The 19873-nt window shown below is 44.4% G+C and overlaps 1 protein-coding gene across 4 annotated transcripts in view; it reads right to left on the reverse strand.

Annotated features, from left to right (window-relative positions):
* Positions 1-6608: 6608 nt before the first annotated feature.
* CCN4 (cellular communication network factor 4) overlaps positions 6609-19873 on the reverse strand; it is a 96962-nt gene continuing 83697 nt past the window's right edge. For all 4 annotated transcript variants that reach the window (XM_075920101.1, XM_075920100.1, XM_075920099.1 and 1 more), the window contains 3 exons: positions 17915-18172; positions 16186-16379; positions 6609-13262 (listed from right to left, as the gene is read on the reverse strand). In XM_075920101.1, the coding sequence (XP_075776216.1) occupies positions 12963-13262; positions 16186-16379; positions 17915-18172 (752 nt within the window). In that variant the 3' untranslated portion in view covers positions 6609-12962. The remainder of the gene's footprint in view (positions 13263-16185; positions 16380-17914; positions 18173-19873) is intronic.

Below are 19873 nucleotides of genomic sequence, written 5' to 3' on the forward strand. Positions count from 1 at the left end.
CCCTGATAATTTTTCCAAGCCCTGGTCTACACTAGGACTTTATTTGGAAATAGCATCCCCCAAGGTTGAATTTGAGTGGGGCATCCACACTACGAAGCCCATTACTTTAAAAAAACAGACCACAGAATTTGGAATCTGTACTCCTGTTTTTTGTCAGGCATAACGCTAATTCCAAAATAGTTATTTCAAAATAGCGGCACTGGAGCATCTACATTAATGCTAATTTAAAAATAATTACTCCCTAGTGCTTCCAGGGGCTCTAAGTCTGAGGTAAGTGCATCCACAGTAATGGAGCCTGCCTTCGACTAATTTTCAGGCTTCACTATAGTGTAGACATGCTAGTTTGAATTTGTTAAATTGGAAGTTAAGTCAAATTTACAAATTTCAAGAGTTTCCTAGTGTAAACATGGCCTAAATCTTGGCCACCAGACTCTTGCTAAGCTGCAGCAGAATTTATCTATCACAAAAACATACTCGCTATCAGTCATACTACATTACTAAAGTGCTTGTCTCAGGCATTACTCCTGGGGCTGGTAGACTGTTTTAAAATAGGCACATTAGCCAATGCTATCTATAGATTTTTTTCTAATAACTATATGGCTTGACACTGCAATTACACATATATAAGTATGTGGAGGTGTTTCCTAGAGCTTCAGAAAAGCTTAAGTTACTGGGAAAATGTGACTTGCATCTGATTAACAAATTGTGGGATTGGCCTTTCAAAAATAACTTTGTTACTTCTTAAATCAGATCTACTAACCATCTGAAACCACAGTCTCCTCAAATGAGGAATTAACTACCGGGTGCCTTACTCTGTGAAATTTTCTAGAAGGCTTTTGTGGTAAATCAGTGGGGGGGATGGGTCTGACTTTTGCCTGAGAAAGGTCTGAATTTTCTCTGTGATAAACTGCAAGAGGTTTTGGGGCCCTAAGTGTAAAGATCTGGCTCTAAGAAAGGGATGATATGTAGCCAGCTGAGATTAAAGTGATGCATAAAAGGGGGAGACATAATTCCCCAGGGCTGTGTCTAGACTGGCAAGTTTTTCCGGAAAATCAGCCGCTTTTCCAGAAAAACTTGCCAGCTGTGTACACTGGCCGCTTGAATTTCTGGAAAAGCACTGACGATCTCATGTAAAATCGTCAGTGCTTTTCTGGAAATACTATGTTGCTCCCGTTCAGGCAAAAGTCTTTTTCCGAAAGACTTTTGCACAAAAGGGCCAGTGTAGATAGCACAGTACTGTTTTCCGCAAAAAAGCCCCAATCGCGAAAATGGCAATCGGGTCTTTTTGGCGGAAAAGCGCGTCTAGATTGGCCATGGACGCTTTTCCGCAAAAAGTGCTTTTGCGGAAAAGCGTCCTGCCAATCTAGACGCTCTTTTCCGAAAATGCTTTTAACGGCAAACTTTTCCGTTAAAAGCATTTCTGGAAAATCATGCCAGTCTAGATGTAGCCCAGGTGTCTTCAAATGACTTGCCTTTCTTAATTCCACCTACAGCCAATAGAGAACACATCTGGGCTGTGTCTAGACTGGCAAGTTTTTCCACAAAATCATTTGATTTTGCGGAAAAACTTGCCAGCTGTCTACACTGGCCACTTGAATTTCCGCAAGAACACTGACGATCTCATGTAAGATCATCAGAGTTCTTGTGGAAATACTGTGGTGCTCCTGTTCGGGCAAAAGCCCTCTTGCGCAAATCATTTGCACAAGAGGGCCAGTATAAACAGCACAGTACTGTTTTGGCAAAAAAGCCCTGATGGCTAAAATGGCAATCGGGGCTTTTTTGCGCAAAACCGCATCTAGATTGGCCATGGACGCTTTTCCGCAAAAAGTGCTTTTACGGAAAAGCATCCTACCAATCTAGATGCGATTTTCCGAAAATGCTTTTAACTGAAAAGTTTTCCATTAAAAGCATTTCTGGAAAATCATGCCAGTGTAGACGTAGCCCTGCTGAGCTGCAAGTCACGGCCTTAACAAAGATTTTGAAATGCATCCAAAACCCATGCTGTGTTGCCCCGAGATTAGGCTAGCTACTCCTCTACCGAGGTTTCCTATTAATTTACTTAGTGCTCCATGCTTCCTGGCCAGCTGCCAATGGCCTTTTCAGGACTAGAAGCCTGTGTAAGAAAGGAATGAACTGGGCTGTGCATCAGGAGCCAAAGGGTAGGAGCTTCCCTGAAGAGTAGCAGTAAAACTTTAGATACACCCCAATTCCCTCAATCATTCCATGCCTGCTACTGGAGAATGCTGTCTGATGGGCAGTGTTTCTTAAACTGTGTTCCGCAGCACACCAGTGTGCTGTGGAGAACAGAGTTCAAAATGGCCACCCTTAAAGGGGCAGGCAACTTTTTTTTTTGGCTCAACAAAAAATCCTTGGTGTTCCTCATAAAAAAATTATTTGGTGTGCCTCGGTCTTAAAAAGTTTAAGAAACACTGCTGATGGGCTTACTGACATCAGTCATGCTGCCAGTTCCCAGGTACTGTCCTGAGGGGGCACATGAGAGGGATCACTAGTAGCCAGCAGGGGTAGCTTGGACATAAGAGCCTGCTGCACTCAGGAAGGGAGTGGTAATCTCACTGAAATCTGGAGGTGACTGTTGCTCCTGCCCCTTCTGAGGGCTTCCCCTCTGGATGGGGCAGAACCTACTGTCACATTTTCCCCTCTGTCCTAAATGTAATAAGAGGGCATGAGCTGCTCCCTGGCTCTGTTGACACAGTGGGGCATGTGAGCAGTTCTAGTGTATGTGTTACTGCAGGCCAACTAGCTGGAGAGCTCCAGTTGCAGATAAATAACCTAGCTATGACTTTTTTTAATCGACTGTCACCTGTTGCTGCAAGTGATGGGCTGAGCAGAAGCAGCACTTTTCAGTTAAGCTGCTTATTTTTCTCTCTGCTGTTTGGAATCCGTTTCATGTCTGTCCAGTGGTGCGCTGGCAGCAAGCAGCTGTTGCAGCGTTTAGCCTACGGATGTAAAGTTTAGATTAACTAATTGAATAGTCGGTGGGGTTTCCATCGACTATTCGATTAGTCTATAAGGACTCCTCCACCATTACACTGTAGCAAGAGCCCTATTGGGCTCTTGCTAAAGCGGAAGCCCTGCATGGGGCTTCCTTTTGAAATATATAAGAGCCCCACTGCAGCTCTTGTACATTTCAAAAGCAGAATCTCAGCAGAGCAGCTCCCTCCAGTTCCGGCTCCTGCGCGCCTTCCTCCCCTTTGCTGCCTCTCTCTGTTAGAGGCAGAAAGGAGAGGAAACAACTAGTCCCCTCACTAGTTGACTAGCTGTTAAGCTTCTGCTTATCGGTTAGTTGATTAGTCTCTTACATCCCGGCTGCGTCTAGATTGGCATGATTTTCCGGAAATGCTTTTAACAGAAAAGTTTTCCATTAAAAGCATTTTCGGAACAGAGCGTCTAGATTGGCACGGACGCTTTTCTACAAAAGCACTTTTTGCGGAAAAGCACATCTAGATTAGCACGGACGCTTTTCCGCAAAAAAGCCCCAATCACCATTTTCGCGAACGGGGCTTTTTTGCAGAAAACAAATCTGAGCTGTCTACAATGGCCCTTTTGCGGAAAAGCTTTGCGCAAAAGGGACTTTTGCCTGAACAGGAGCAACATAGTATTTCCACAAAAAGCACTGATTTCTTACAGTAGGAAGTCAGTGCTTTTGCAGAAATTCAAGCGACCAGTGTAGACAGCTGGCAAGTTTTTCCAGAAAAGTGGCTGATTTTCCAGAAAAACTGGCCAGTCTAGACACAGCCCCCTAGTTTTGACATGGTTTTAGCACATTCTGCTTTCTGCTGGTCTGTCATGCAACATTCACTTGGGCACCTATAGGTTACAACCTGGCCGTGTCTCATGTGCATTCTGCTTTCCTGGCACCATCTAGCACAGTGTTACTAACATTTTCTCTTCAGATCTGGCCCTACATAGCAGACCAGCTGTTGTTTCTACAAGAGGCAAGGTTTTATCATGTGGCTATGACATTTCCAGTGAGCTGCATCTAGGTTTGGTGATGAGTGACCCATATGGCTAATAGTTAAACAATTCAGCATGTGCACAACCATGCCCCACATTAGGAAACGCACCAAACCATTTCTTTAGTTGCTGCACAACCTGTCAGTTTCTGTGGGTACAGGGCTGTCTAACCTGCCCCGAGCCAATTGGCCTACGGAGGAGAGGTGTTAAGTCTTTGGTCAAGGAAGCTTCCCTCCCCTCTGCATCTTTTGAGAGTTCAGGGTGGCAGGTGATAAAGCCCTTGCCTCAGCTTGAGCCCAGCTCAGCCAGAGCCTAAGGGATGGAGCAGGGATAGATCACTACATTATCTTCAATGCAGCCTCTAGGCTAGTGGGTCTCCCCATTTTATGGTCTGCGATTCTTCCCCTCCCCCCCCCCCCCCCCACATACAGGTAGCTGAGAAATGCTCTCCAGAGATCCACCATCCCCCTCCTTTGTTTGTGGTGGCAATGGGGTGTGGTATTTGGGGCAAGGTCGTTTTGAGGTGTGGTGCTGTTGCTAGCTAGGAAGTAGCAATGCAGGAGGCCCAGGGCAATCCCAAGCTGCAGTCCAGAGCTGCCAACCTCTGGGAATGTTTGCTGACTGGGCGACTTTTAAAATGCCCTGTCCCTAACCCATCTTGAAGTGGAGAGTTGATTGGAGGGGTACCACTTGTGTGTGACATTTTACCTAGCTCCCTGTTGTTTCCCAGTCCCTGGCTTGTTGCTGCTACCTGGTGGCCTTATGTATGCAACACCATGAGGGTGCATCGCCATGTCTACTGCCTTTGAACAGTAGAAGCCATGTGGTACATATCCTGCTGGCTCGAGGCCCTCTGGGCATGGCAAAGTGAGGTGGGGTTGCCATCGCCTGGGCTGCAGGATGTAGCCATTTGGATGGGCAGGCAGTCATTGGGGAGGAGGGGTTCTGGTAGAAACTCAGAAGCAGCCTCGTTGCATGAGTGGTGGCAGCTGCACAGCGTGGCCAACCGTGGCAAGTTCTTTTCAAATTGCAAAAATGTGGCCTCACTGATATTTGACACATTTTGGGCTACTTGTTCCATGCAATCAGTGAAACCCCGCGCCCTGGGTTTGGCAACACCGCATCAGCCACCGCAGCAACATGGCAAGGAGGAAGTGAGGGCTGGGGAGATGAAAATTACATTTAGCAGGAGCTTGTGGCTGCAACTCCCCTGTCAACTGACAGCATGAGAGCCTGTGGGGAGAGTACATGCCCACGCACCCCCCTTAGCAAGAAATCTGAGGCTGGAGTGTTCAAGGAAATGTGTGGACATGAGAGAGCTGGAGGGGCGTGGCTGGGACCGGGTGGGCAGTGCCAGGAAAATAGGAAGATAGAGTCTGGGGGGGCAAGGAGAACATGGGACAGAGAAGGAAACTAAAGGAGGTGCCTGTTTGATGGAGGAAGGGAGGGAAGGAAAATCTGGAGGCGATCTGTGTAGGGGAGCAGCTGTGGGCCAGGAGATTGTGGAGCAACATAAGGGAAAATGACTGGGCAAGGAGGAAGTGATTGGAAGATTAGGAAAGGAGGCTACAAAGCAATAAGGAAAGGGAAGGCACCTGCTCCTCTTTTAGTCCAGTGGCGCCTTATCACCTGCATAAAATGTTACATGAGTGTCTCCCCTTTGCAGGAGGGGATCTCTCAGCCCAGAGTCGAGGGTTGGGGGGGCGGGGGGGGGGCACTGTCATCTATGTAATCAGGTGCAGCTACAACCAGTGAAACAAAAAGCTGGTGTCTGGCAAATGGAGGGTGCACACCTTGGAGGCTGCCACATGCCTGGGAGGAGAAAGCTATGGGCAGCTCTTTCTCCTCTTGTCTGAGAAGCTGAAGGACAAATTGGCTGAGACCCTCATAGTAACAGGAACAATAGTGAAAGTGGCTGAGAGCCAGGCATGGCTGGGCACGCTGCCTGTGGTTACTATGCCTGGGAAAGCAGCAAACGGTGTGACCCTGTGCAGCTTGTTGTAAGAAATAAAACACTTCAGTCTCTTGTTTGGATTGCAGTGTCACCCAGGAGCCCCAGGCGTAGCACCGGCCCTCACTGTGCTAGCGCTGTACATACACTCGGTCTGATAGTGGCCGTGCTTGATGCTAGTTCTGACTTAGCGCACAACTGAGGCCTAATCATGGAATTGCAAGTGGTTCCTCCCTAGTGAGGAAAAGCCCTTCTGCACCCTCTAATAGGAAGTGGTGAAAGGCAGTATGGAGCCCAAACTATCCACTTAGGCTTGTCCTGGCCCAGAGGGAGGTAGCGTACAAGGGAGGGGACAGATTGACACAAATCAAAGGTTAGTTGGCTGATGAAGGGTGTTGCGCTAAAGGAATGGATCCCACTGCATTTTTAGTTTCCTCCATGAATAATTTTTGTGTATCTTTCATTTTAGAGATTTTGGCAACATTCACACATGACATCTCACATTTGGGCCCTGCCAGTTAAGAGGCACGAAAAAGCAGGGAAGACGATAATTGATGTGTGTGGTCGCGCGTGCGCGCGCGCGCGCACACACACACACACACACACACACACACACACACAGAGATTCACACACACATTTTCTAGAAGCTTCTAAAAAAGAAAGCAGTTGTGTATTCATTCATTGTTTTGCAGTTCTTTATTCCCTCAGAAGCATAGCTGTAGCATTTCAGCTGGGAAAACCTACATCCATATTTAACAATCAAGTCCCACATTTACAGGTCGAGCGTAACTCAAGGGCTTCTTGATCCCAGCCAATTGCATCTTCCCAATACATTGCTAAGTACCCCAGAAAATGATATTTACAAACACAGCTCTGGAAGTTATATAAATAATGAAATCACAGTTTGAAATTATATATGCGTATGGAGAAGGCTGTGCTTACATTTCATTTATAAACACGGCCCATCGTTTTAATATGCTGCTCTTCTTAAAGCACCTTACACTGTTTTGTCTTCCAAAACAAAACCAAAAACGCGGGGGAGGAGGAGGAGAGAATTAGTGGCTTAATTTAAAATATTGCATAGTATTTGAGTTCTGTAGCATCCCGCACTCCCTAGATAATATAATACTCGTAATTACATTACCAACAATTACAAATAGAGTGCAACATACTTGCATTTTATGTAACACCACCCCCTGCACGGACATTGGCGATCAAACCTGGGACCTATGATGCTAAAGGACACATCCGTTAGCCAAGGTTGCAGCACGTTTGTGAAGTTCTAGGGGGTCCTAGCCACCACTAGAGGGAGACAGGGTACCACTTCCTGCAAGCAGGGGTTACAGGTTAATATACATTTCTTCGTATTTTTAAGTTACAATTGACTCAGTGCAAAGGCACCTCGTTTAAGTTATATATTTGGTACTTTAAATTGTGCATCAGGTGTACCTATTATTTAAATGGTTTCAAACCTCTGAGGTTTGTGCCTTCAGGCCTGATGGAGGTAAAGCGAGCCATCACAATTTACTGACCTCAACGAAAAACAAAAAACAAACCCAACCAGAGTTTTGCTGCTGAAGGCAGCAAGCACAGATCCTCCAATTCCACACACACTTCTCCTCATACAAGTACATGAACGACCATGAAATGATGTGCATGGAGTAAACAGGGCATGGGCCAAAAAAAAAAAAGGCCTTCTCTTTGCCCTTTCCCAGCAGAGTATTTTACCTTTGCTGTAAAACATAGCACCAAAAGAATTCTAGCACCTGTCCAGAGATTGGCATTTTTCTCCCTGCATTATTGTTGTATTACTTGTTTTACTGTAACACCTCACAGTACCTGCAGAGATCAGCTGGCCCATTGTGCTAGGGCCCTGTGTAAACAGAAAGCAAGAGCCAGAACTTCCTCAAAGCACTTAACAGGCTAAATTAATTAGCCAAAGCATGGAGAATAAGATTCTTATTGTCCCTATTTCACAGATGGGGGAACTAAGGCACAGAGAGATTAAGAGACTTGTCAAAGGACGCTAGTGGCAGAGGCAGAAAGTGAACTTAGATGTCCACAGTCTCTGAACCACCAGGTTAACTTTTTCTCAAAACTGTATTAGAAGGGTTCCATCTCATACCACAAATGGAATTAACTTGCTCCCACTGTCGGTCTCTCAGATGGGGCTCTGGTACAAATGAAACGTGGACGTGTCTTGACAAAAGCTGTTTGGCAGTCACATCACTTGAGAACAGCCTGGAGATGCCAACTGCATATCAGTTCATAATAGCTTCTTTCAACCACTGAGGTAAACAGTCCACAGCCAACACATCCTTAGGGCAGCTCTAATGTTTAGACAGACAGTAAAAAAAGTTAAACCAATGAGCCTACAGCGTGATTCTGGTTATGTCCTTTGACGATGTTGCCTAGTCTCTCTCTTTGCCACTGTGTCTATGAAAATATAGTGCACTATATGTGAGTATCTACATAGCCACAGACAAGTACCAAAGGGTATGTACATGGTTTTATAGATTAGCCTGAAGCAGAAAACGGGAAGTTTGGGGAGGTTTAGCGCCCGCAATTCACTGCATAACTCAGGCACAGGTAGCGTGAGAGATGACTCCAAAGCCCACACATGAACCCCTCTCCTTTGGAATCCAGGCTCCACCTCATGGCTCTGGCCCCTCTGTTATAGTACTATAAATCATTCAGGGGGCAGCATGGAGTTATAAGTGGAAAAATGCATGATCATGTGTGTGCGCTACCCAAGGATCATGAGCACCGACTTGGGATGAGCTGCACAACTCACCCCTGTCCACCATCTCCCCCATACAGCAGTACTTGTGGTCACTGAAGTCTAGGATTCTGAGGGTGTGTCTACACTGCACTCGTAGCTCAAAATAAGCTACACAATTTTAACTATGCAAACGGCATAGCTTATTTTGAGTCAGTTTTGAAATAGCTTATTTCATAATTTGGCGCTGTCTACACAGCACTTATTTCGAAAACGTGCTATTCCGAAACGTCCCTTACTCCTCATAGAATGAGGCTCACAGGGATGTCGGAATAGCACATCGGTTATATTTTGAAATAACAGGCTTGCTGTTAGGATGCGGAATAGCTATTTCAGGATACTGGAGGGATGTCTGCAGGGTAGACGTAGCCTGACATCCCTCCACCATGAAACCTCCAGGAGCCAAGGAAAGGTCTGAGGAGGGGAGAGGCATAGTGCTTTGCAGTTGCTCCCCAATTAGCGCTCCCATGCAAGAGTCAGGTACAAGCTGGCTTTATTTCTGGGATCAGAGACCCAGAGCGACACTAGAAATGCCTCAGCAACACAGCAGTACTGCTACAAACACTGCCATGCTGTTGGGAGGGGTTCTCTCTTCAGTATCGAGAATCTAACCCCGCCCCCATAGGTCTGGAAGAACGGATTGATTCTGTTGTCAACCTAATACTGGGGCAGAGGGGGGTTAGGGCAGCATTACACAGCACAGAGGTGGGGATTTTTCACAGCCTGAACGGCATACTCAAGCCAACAATTTTCTAGGCTAGTCCAGGTCTCAGAGAGGTCTATAAATCAAGGCACAACTGATGGCTAAGGAGAATAGAGATCAGTGCTAACCCTCCCCTTTTGATACACGTCTTAATTCTTTACCCCAGCAGAACGCCTATTGTGGGGCAATGAGAGTTTTTCAGAATAAGGGTTAGATAAAAGTGCAGCAGGATTTATCCCAGTAGTAAGTAAAATGCCGGTAGCAGCACCTCAGCGAGTGTAGTTTGTTATAGTTCATCTTCGGCTGCAGGATCTGCCCCCAACCACTCTGGCTTGGATTTGCAATGGGTTTGGTGCCAGAGTTTGATTAAAGGTAGTGAGCTGCCTAGCTCCCATTAATTTCATTGTGAATTAGACACCTAAATATGTTTTAAAAAAATCTGGCCCTTGGAAGTTACCTCTTCAAATGCAGACAAGTTATAAGGAACTCTAACCAGTGGAAATAATAGCTTTAATAATCTTGGTGCTGTGGATAAGGAGCTGGAGAAAACAGTAGGAGGCAATAGTGAGAGTTCCCCAGAAGAAGGGTTATAAAAGGGTTACAGCAGGGCAGCACAACAGTGAGAAAGAAAGTTTACAGTGGTGTGCTTTTGAATTGAGATGCTTAGAGTCCCAGAAAAATCTCTGCTCTGAATGTCTTTCCAAGTGCAATATTTCACCCCAATTTTAATTTGTGTTCACAGGGTTTTTTTTCTCCCCTAAGTGCAATTTATTTCTAGTTATAAACTATTCTTTACACAGGACTGGACACCACTGGTAGGAATTATAGATTTGGCATAGTAAAAATGAGTTTTTTCCCCTATGGCTAAACTCCCACATCCTATTCACACTCTATCATTTATAGCTGATGTGGAGAGACTGAAAAATCAATGCAAAAGAAATGACCTGATGCAATATACAAGAGTCCGCTAAATTCCCTGTTATCTTAGAATGGGAGGTCAAGTCTGAAAACATCCACTCAGTGTGCAGCGGCAGTCAAAAAAGTAAATAGAATGTTAGGAATTATTAAAAAAGGGATAGAGAATAAGACAGAGAACTTCTTATTGCCTGTATATAAAACTATGGTATGCCCACATCTTGAATACTGCGTACAGATGTGGTTGCCTCATCTCAAAAAAGATATATTAGTATTGGAAAAGGGTCAGAAAGGGCAACAAAAATGATTAGGGGTTTGGAATGGGTCCGATATGAACAGAAACTAAAGACTGGGACTTTTCAGCTTAGAAAAGTGGAGCCTAAGGTGGGATATGATAAAAGTCTATAAAATAATGACTGATATGGAAAAAGTGAATAAGGAAAAGTTCTTTACTTATTCCCTCAATATAAGAACTAGGGGTCACCAAATGAAATTAACAGGCAGCAGCTTTAAAACAAACAAAAGCTTCTTCATTCAGTGTACAGTCAACCTCTGAAACTCCTTGCCAGAGGATGTGATGAAGACTAGGGTTCAAAAAAGCGCTAGATAGATTCATGGAGATTAAGTACATTAATGTACAAAACCTCTGTTTGTACTAGCCTCTGTTTGTCTGGAAATGGGTAATAGGACAGGGATCGTGTGAGGATTACCTGTTGTGTTCCCTCCGTCTGGGGCATCTGGTATTGGCCACTGTCAGCAGACAGGATACTGGGCTAGATGGACCTTTGGTCTAACCGAGTGTGGCTTTTTCTATGTTCTCCTGTAGTCTAGACCATGGGCCAGTGACAGACATTGCTGCCTGAGACATGAGTGACTGGTCTTTTTTTCTCTCATCCAGAATTTGGTCAACACCCCTTCTGTAAAATTGTAAATAGATTTTTTTTATTTTAAATTTGCAAGGAACAGCCAATGCAGCTATAAAGCCTGGGCCCCCAAATTTTCCACTCCACTCATGTATTCTCATCAGTGGTGTGGATAATAATGGGATGAGCCAGATGTTCCCATAAATTAAGTCATTTTTACATGCTGCTGGAACCGTAAAGTGGTACCAATTATATTTACACACATCTGCATCAAGGGGCTCTAGTGGAAATGAGAGCAGGGTGAGAAGTGTGTAACACTGCCTCTTGTAACAGTACAGGGCAGGGCAGCATGCTCTGAACTACCTCCTTGGCACCATTCTTTGTGTTTTATCCTTTCCTTATAGATCTGAATGAATGGGGAAGAAGAGAGGCACAACTTTCCTGCTCCAGGCCTGCTGCGCTTACCTGGAAACAACAGGGAAGTCTGGGTCTACATTATCTTTGCTGGAGAACTGTCCTGTGGTGGAGATCTGCTTGGGGTCCATGCAGTGGCATTGCCAAAGTTCCAGGGACTGGGTTCTGAGCTGCAGCAGCAGTACAGGAATTCTAGAAGAAAGTTCCTGGCCTCAATTCCTAGAAATCCCCGAGAGATCTGGGCCAGCCTTGTGGGTTTATTGCATGGGGAAGCTTGCATCCAGCCAAGTGGAACAACATGAGGAGAGTTCTGCAGAAAGTTTCTTCCCCTTAAGCTCTGCCCATGGATTTTACCATAGAGAATGGTAGCACGTGACATTTTCCGGGCTGATCTCAGCTACAGTGATGAGTGTAGTGAGTGATTCCAGACTAAGGCTATGTGTGGACTATGTTTTGTTTTCGAAAGAGGGAATGCAAATTCTGTGGGAATTTACATATCTTCTTCCGATCTCACTTTCGAAAGAGGAGCTTTCAAAAGTGAAAGTAGTCTGGGCATGGGTTTTTGGGGGAAAAAAAAAAAAACCTTTTTAGAAAAAAACCGCTCTTCCTTAAAAAATGAGGTTTACGCGGTTTTTCCCTGAAAAAAACGTGTCCAGACTATTTTCACTTTTGAAAGATCCTCTTTCAAAATCGAGATCAGAAGAAGATATGCAAATTCCCATAGAATTTGCATTCTCTCTTTTGAAAAAAAAAATCGTAGTTTAGATGTGCCCTAACATTGTTATAACCGAGACCAAAATTTGACCCAGAATCTTAATAAAGGACATGACATTGTGGCCTTACTGACACAAGAAAAATCAATACCTATTTTGCAGCTCAAAGAATGACAGTACATGAACCTTGTCTATGCCCATGCCTAAGCCACTGATAGCAACAGTGCAGTTACATCATTGCTGAAATAATGTGTGCTAATTTTTCTGGAATCTAAATCCTTTTCGGGCATTAAACTGCTGGCACAATGCATTTCTTTGATGCTCTTTTAACATGCTCACCATCCATGGTGCACAACAGCCAACAGGCATGTCATTTCTGTCATGGTATCTGAGCAACATGACTCAATAGAGACATTTGATCAGCTGGGTGCTAATAACGAACTGGAACCCTGGCGTTCATTAATGGACGGAAGTTTGCTATAGCGGAAAATCCTGCCTGCTTCAAAGTCTCTAAAAATAGTGAGAAACAAAACAAGACTTAATCTTGACTTTGGGAAACAAATGTTACTTTGGCACTGGATGAAAGATTTGCCTATTTTAAAACCTCTGTAAAATCAGAGCAGTAGCTCACGCCAGCCTTCCACCACTTCAGTTTGCTATTTCAGAGTAATCATGGTAATGTGCCAAGTCAGCGAAGATGTCATTGGGATTCTTGCAAGTCAGGCTGCAAAAGCAGGCATTGATCCACATGATTTTCCAGGAAAATCCCGTTTCATCCGGGCACTCGAACCTCACTTCAATAGTCTTCGACTTGTATGGGTTGCAACACCTGTTGTCTGTACAGACACCACAGTATTTCGGCCTGTATGTGCTTTTGCTCACACAGCCTGATATGGTGTAGTTCATTGGTTCATCTGCTCTATACACGGCCAAGCATTTCTTCCCAGGCTAGAACAGGAGAGAGGACAGAAAGGGAAGCAGATTAATTTTTACTGCATGGTACTCTGATACTGCTTTGCCCCAAGCAGGTAGCTCTTCTCTGAGAATGGCCACAAAGATGGTCAAGAAATGGAACACAGTAAAAAATGGCAACATTTCCAAACGGCTTCAGCTTCACAAGATTCAAAACAAGGTTTCATTTCAAAGTTTTTTTTCCAAATTATGTATAAAAAATCCAAATTAAAATGTCTTTTCCCTCCCTCTTGCTCTCCAGAACATGACAAAATAAATAATGTCTAGGGTGCATTCCCCACCCCCCATACTTTTTCATTTCCCCCCTTTATTTTTCCTCTCTACTTTTCCAAAATTCTTCCACTTCGAAAGAGTAACTGTTTTTTCCTTTCTCCTCCTCCCACTTTCTCCCAGTTCCCCTCCTCTTCTCCCTCCCTCTCTCTCCTTTTGCTTCTCAGCCGCATTTCCAAAGATGGAGATGTTGAAAAATTTGAGTAGGAAAAAGAAAACATGAAGGCTACATCTACACTGGCATGATTTTCCGGAAATGCTTTTAATGGAAACGTTTTCCGTTAAAAGCATTTTCGGAAAAATCGCGTCTAGATTGGCAGGACGCTTTTCCGCAAAATCTAGAAGCAGTTTTCCACAAAAAAGCCCTGATCACCATTTTTGCGATTGGGGCTTTTTTGCGGAAAACAGTAATGTGCTGTTTACACTTGCCCTCTTGCGCAAATGATTTGCGCAAGAGGGCTTTTGCCTGAACAGGAGCAGCACAGTATTTCCACAAGAACACTGACAATCTTACATCAGCTCATCAGTGCTTTTGCGGAAATTCAAACGGCCAGTGTAGACAGCTGGCAAGTTTTTCCGCAAAATCAGATGATTTTGTGGAAAAACTTGCCAGTCTAGACACAGCCGAAGAGACATAGTTAGGATTGGGTAGGGGGCTGGACTTGATGACTTCCTGAGGTCTCTTCCAGCTCTATGATTCTATGATAAAAGAAACCCAACACCTCAACACTCTTCATTTTGAAACGTTTTCAGCTTTTGAAAAACAAATGTTGAGTCAAAATTAAACAAGCATCTGTTTCATTTCAAATTTTCCCACAGAAAATAATTGAAAAGTTAAGTCAAGTTATCTTTTCCCATGAAAAAGCTAGTGTTTGATAAAATGTAATGGGAACATTTCCTCTACAGATAAATTTCAATCGGCTATAATTAGCAGTCCTCACCTGCCGTGTGAGGTTAGCATTGCTGTATAAAATACTGCCCTGATGTAGAGACCCTGCAGCCTTTTAAGTCCTGCAAAAACCCTCATTTCAGCATATGAATGTAGGCACTTGGCAACAGATGCACGCTTTTTGCAACATTTCTCAAGGAAAAAATACATATTGTTAAATACAGAATGTGAGAAATCGTTTAAAAGGGGATAGAGAATAAGACAGAAACTATCTTACTGCCTCTATATAAAACCATGGTACACCCACATCTTGAATACTGCATACAGATGTGGTTGCCTCATGTCAAAAAGGATATATTGGCATTGGAAAAGGTTCAGAAAAGGGCAACAAAAATGATTAGGGGTTTGGAATAGGTTCCACACAAAGAGAGGTTAAAAAGACTTGGACTTTTCAGCTTGGAAAAGGGGGGATATGATAGAGGTCTATAAAATCATGACTGGTATGGAAAAAATGAATAAGGAAAAGTTATTTACTTGTTCTCATATCATAAGAATTAGGGGTCACCAAATGAAATTAACAGGTAGCAGGTTTAAAACCAACAAAAGGAAGTTTTTCTTCATGTGTGCACAGTCAACCTGTGGAACTCTTTGCCAGAGGATGTGGTGAAGACCAGGACTTTAACAGGGTTCAAAAAAGAACTAGATAAATTCATGGAGGTTAGAGCCATCAATGGCTATTAGTCAGGAGAGGTAGGAATGGTGTCTCTAGCCTGTGTTTTCAGAGGCTGGAAATGGGTTACAGGGATGGAATCACTTGATGATTATCTGTTCTGTTCACTTCCTCTGGGGTATCTGGAGTTGGCTACTGTTGGAAAACAAGATACTGCACTAGATGGACCTTTGGTTGACACCCACAGAGAGCACACACCACATTCCTGATGGCCTTTCTACTAGCACAGCCATGGGCACATCTGAGGGAGCAACTGGCATGCTGCTGTCACCTATAGGGAGCTCCTGACAGAAATTAAAGTAATCATCCTGTTATTTATGTCCTGCAATGAAAGAATAGGGACCCTAGTGGTCCAGAGAGGAGAAATCACACCTATCTGCATCAGCCAGAGTGCATCTAGTCCACAGGCTGAAAATGCTAATCAGTAAGGGTATGTCGACACTTTCACCCTCTTTCGAGAGAGGGATGCAAATGCAGCTGAGTGAAATGGCAAATGAAGCACGGATTTGAATTTCCTGCACTTCATTTGAATAATCGCAGACTGCTGCTATTTTGAAATACCCTATTTCGAAATAACAAACGCTGTGTAGATGCAGTTATTTCGAAAGAAACCCTTCTTCCAAAATAACTGGTAAACCTCATTGTAGGAGGATTAAGGGTTATTTCGGAAGAAGGATTTTCTTTCGAAATAACTTAGTCTAGACAGCGTTTCTTTTTTCGAAGTCGTGCTATTTTGAAATAGCACCATAATGCAACTATGCAAATGAAGCACGGGAAATTCAAATCCACGCTTCATTTGCAATTTCGCTCAGCTGCACTTGCATCCCTCTCTGGAAAGAGGATGCAAGTGCAGACAAACTAAGTCAGTGTCTCCTTATTCTCCATCTCATTCATTGTCAGAAGAGCTAACTTATCACTCTCTCCAACATGTAGCTCTATGGTTCCCTGCACCTGGGCCGGCAGGGGCAGCCAACGAGTGAACGAAAAGTCAAGCTGTGAAATGGACCCACCTTAATGTGTTTGGTTATATCCACCTCACAGGGCCGCATGTTACAGAGGCGACTCTCTTTCATGAACCTGCACTGGTGGTTGTCATTGGAAATGCGTGTTGAGATCCCCATCCCACAGGTTTTCGAGCAGAGGCTCCAGGGGGAGGTGTGAATGATGCAGTTCTTCTGCCAGGATTCATTCTCTCCTTTGTAAGCTACAGACCAAACCCAGAGGACATTATTTTACCACACAAACATGCTTGCTCGTTCTAACTGCTGGGCAGATACATTGAATAATAATGAAATCCAATGAAAATGGCTCTGTTTTTCTGCTCCACTCTGTTTCAGAACTTTATCGCCCTATGGCATTTGTCTCTTGTATGGTTGTGGTACCCTTCCCTTTGGGACAGAGGTTGCCTTCTTTGTCTGTATAGTGTCTAGCACCATGGCGGCCTGGTCCTAGACAGGGGCTCCCACATGCCATCACAATACAAATAATTAACAATAGAACCTCGCACCACTCAGTGTCAGAATGAGAGGAGATGAGAGAAAGGCATATTTCTGTACTGTCCAGCTGACTCATTTCCTTAGGGAATGGTCCATACATGGTCTTTGTGGAGGGCTGCAGTTCCCAGAGCCTTTCATTTCTAAATAGGGTGAGGGAATATTCCCCAGAGAACTTAGGCGGCACTTGCATTTTGGCCCCATCAGTCTGGGTTCAGGGTTTAATGTATTCACTGCCTTTAACTCAGACCTTCAGGCAGTTTGCAGAACTTTAGCTGGCCTTATCTGTAATACAGCACAGCCTAGAGGTCCCAAGGAAGAGAGAAGTCCCATTGGCCTTGATGCTGTACAGAGTAAGAAACAGACCCTGCCCTGAAGAATGTATGTTCTAAATAGACAAGACAGACACAGGCTCTATTCAGAGAACTAAATTTCTTGTCTAAGGTCACACAAAGACAGAGCAAGGATTTGAACCCAGATCAGGAGACCCATCCAGAACCTTAGCCACACTTTGCTGGGGTTCACGGATGTTTGATGAACATGAAGGGTTTCCCAGTAGTTAGGACACTAGTCTAGGTCATAGCAAACCTGGATTCCAGTCCTTGCTTCACCACGGACTTCCTGTATGACCTTGAGCAAGTCCCTTAACTTCTGTGCCTCAGTTCACCATCTGTGAAATGGGGAGAATGACACTACCCTAACTCACCAGGTGTTATGAGGATAAATAGACTAAAGACTTTGAGGCATTATCAGCACTTAAGGTGGCTTTCTGCTGTCACCTCTCTGCCTATTTTCTCAGCTAACATGCTTTAGCTGGGGCGCCTGCAATCCTACCTTTTATGGCTGGTTGTGCCATAAGTCCCAAAGTTGGTCAGATACGGTGATGTGGCAGTGCACTAGGTGTGTGGCACCTCTACACTGCTGCATTGGTCAGCAGCAGAATACGGAGTCACAAGGGTGATTTGCAGGGGGGAGTCCACACTGCAGTCTTCCCTACCCCCCTCATTTGCAGTGGTTAACACGGTTGTCAGTAGCACTTGGGAATTTTGCATAAACCCGCTGCCGGGTGTGAACACAGCAGGGGCTGTTAGGTCTCTCACTCTGTCTGAGTCACAGAGGATCGGATTTCACTGCAGCTACCAGCTATTGGACAAAATTTTTTGGGCAGGCTGCAGAGACTGCCCTGTTAGCTGTGACAATTCCCCATGCTGGCCAAGGCGATCCCCATCACACACACACACTCTACCTGCAGACGAGATGTGTCGCGGCGATGTCTTCCTGATCTTCTTTGAGTCATCACAGATCCACTGCTCACAGCACTGGCCTACAATCTTGACTTGCTTTGGGTTCGAGCACCAGATGAGGGGAGGACGTGAATTGGTGCAAAGTGTCATACAGCCCACTGCTCCATTAATGCATGTGCAGTTGTACTTGCAATTGGGCTGGAAGGTCTCTCCATTCTTATACCGGATTCCATTAAGGACACAACCCACACCCACAATTTCTAAAAGGAAGAGACACAGAGAGAGACAGAGAGCGAGAGAGAGAGAGAATGAACACACACCATGAAAATCATAAATGGTCCTCAGAACAACAAATTTCTTTCATTGGGAACTCCCCACCACTGTGCTCCAGAGCAAAGCAGATCCTTATTATTTCAGGCCTTATTATCCCTAGTCAGGTAACTCCCCTTTTAGGTACCAGGGATGTGACAGATTCCTTCTCAGGTCTGAACAATGTATTTTATTCCTCGCTGCATCTGCCAGGAGTCACCCATGCATCCACTGAGTTTTTCTTAAAGTTTCAAGTTCTCTTTACAAATAAGCATCCAAACACACTATCATAAGGATCCAGAAAATTGCAGCGAGCAACAATGCTACTGCAAAGGAAGGAGTACTGCTTGGAAAGAAGTGCTCTGGGAAGGCAACTCGGGGTCATAGTGGATCACACGTTAAAAATGAATCAACAGTGTAACAATGATGGGGAAAAAAGGCAAGCATCAATCATAAGAACATATAAGAACATAAGAACGACTGTACTGGGTCAGACCAAAGGTCCATCTAGCCCAGTAGCCTATCTGCCAACAGTGGCCAGCACCAGGTGCCCCAGAGAGGGTGGACCGAAGATAATGATCAAGCGATTTGTCTCCTGCCATCCCTCTCCAGCCTCTGACAAACAGAGGCCAAGGACACCATTTTATCCCCTGGCTAATAGCCTTTTATGGACCTAACCTCCATGAAATTATCTAACTTCTCTTTAAACTCTATTATAGTCCTAACCTTCACAGCCTCCTCTGGCAAGGAGTTCCACAGGTTGACTACACGCTGTGTGAAGAACTTTCTTTTATTAGTTTTAAACCTGCTACCCATTAATTTCATTTGGTGTCCTCTAGTTCTTCTATTATAGGAACTAATAAATAACTTCTCTTTATCAGCCCTCTCTACACCACTCATGATTTTATAGACCTCTATCATATCCCCCCTCGGTCTCCTCTTTTCTAAACTGAAAAGTCCCAGTCGCTTTAACCTCTCCTCATATGGGACCCGTTCCAAACCCCTAATCATTTTAGTTGCCCTTTTCTGAACCCTTTTCCAAGGCCAAAATATCTTTTTTGAGGTGTGGACGCTCTGCGAGTTTTTGTGGAAAAGTGGCCATTTTCCCGCAAAAACGCTGTAGTGTACACATAGCCTAAGTGTGTGGGTTACATGGGCACCACACTTCAGGAAAGGTGGACACATTGGAGAAAGTCCAGACGAGGACAGGAAAAAAAAAAGCATTAAAGGACTAGAAAACATGACCTGGGAGAAAAGATTGAAAAAAACGGGGTTTGCTTAGTCTGGCAAAGGGAAGACTGAGCTAGGACAAGGATAACAGTTTTCAAGTACACTAAAGGTTGTTGCAAGAAGGAGCATGAAAAATTGTTCTCGTTAACCTCTGAGAATAGGACAAGAAGCAAGGGAGGTTTAAATTGGACATTAAGAAAAATTTCCTAACTGTCAAGGTTGTTAAGCTCTGGAACTGATTCCTAGCCAGGCTGTAGAATCTCTGCCTTTGGAAGTTTTTAAGAGCAGGTTAGACACACACCTGTCAGGAATGGGCTAGTCTAATTATTATGTCATCCAGCCTTGCAGGTAGGGCACGCAATTAGATGACCCATTGAGGACACTTCCAGTCCTGCATTTTTATGACTATGTGTGAAAGGGAT

This window comes from Pelodiscus sinensis, chromosome 2, assembly GCF_049634645.1.
Source record: "Pelodiscus sinensis isolate JC-2024 chromosome 2, ASM4963464v1, whole genome shotgun sequence".
NCBI lineage: Eukaryota > Metazoa > Chordata > Testudines > Trionychidae > Pelodiscus > Pelodiscus sinensis.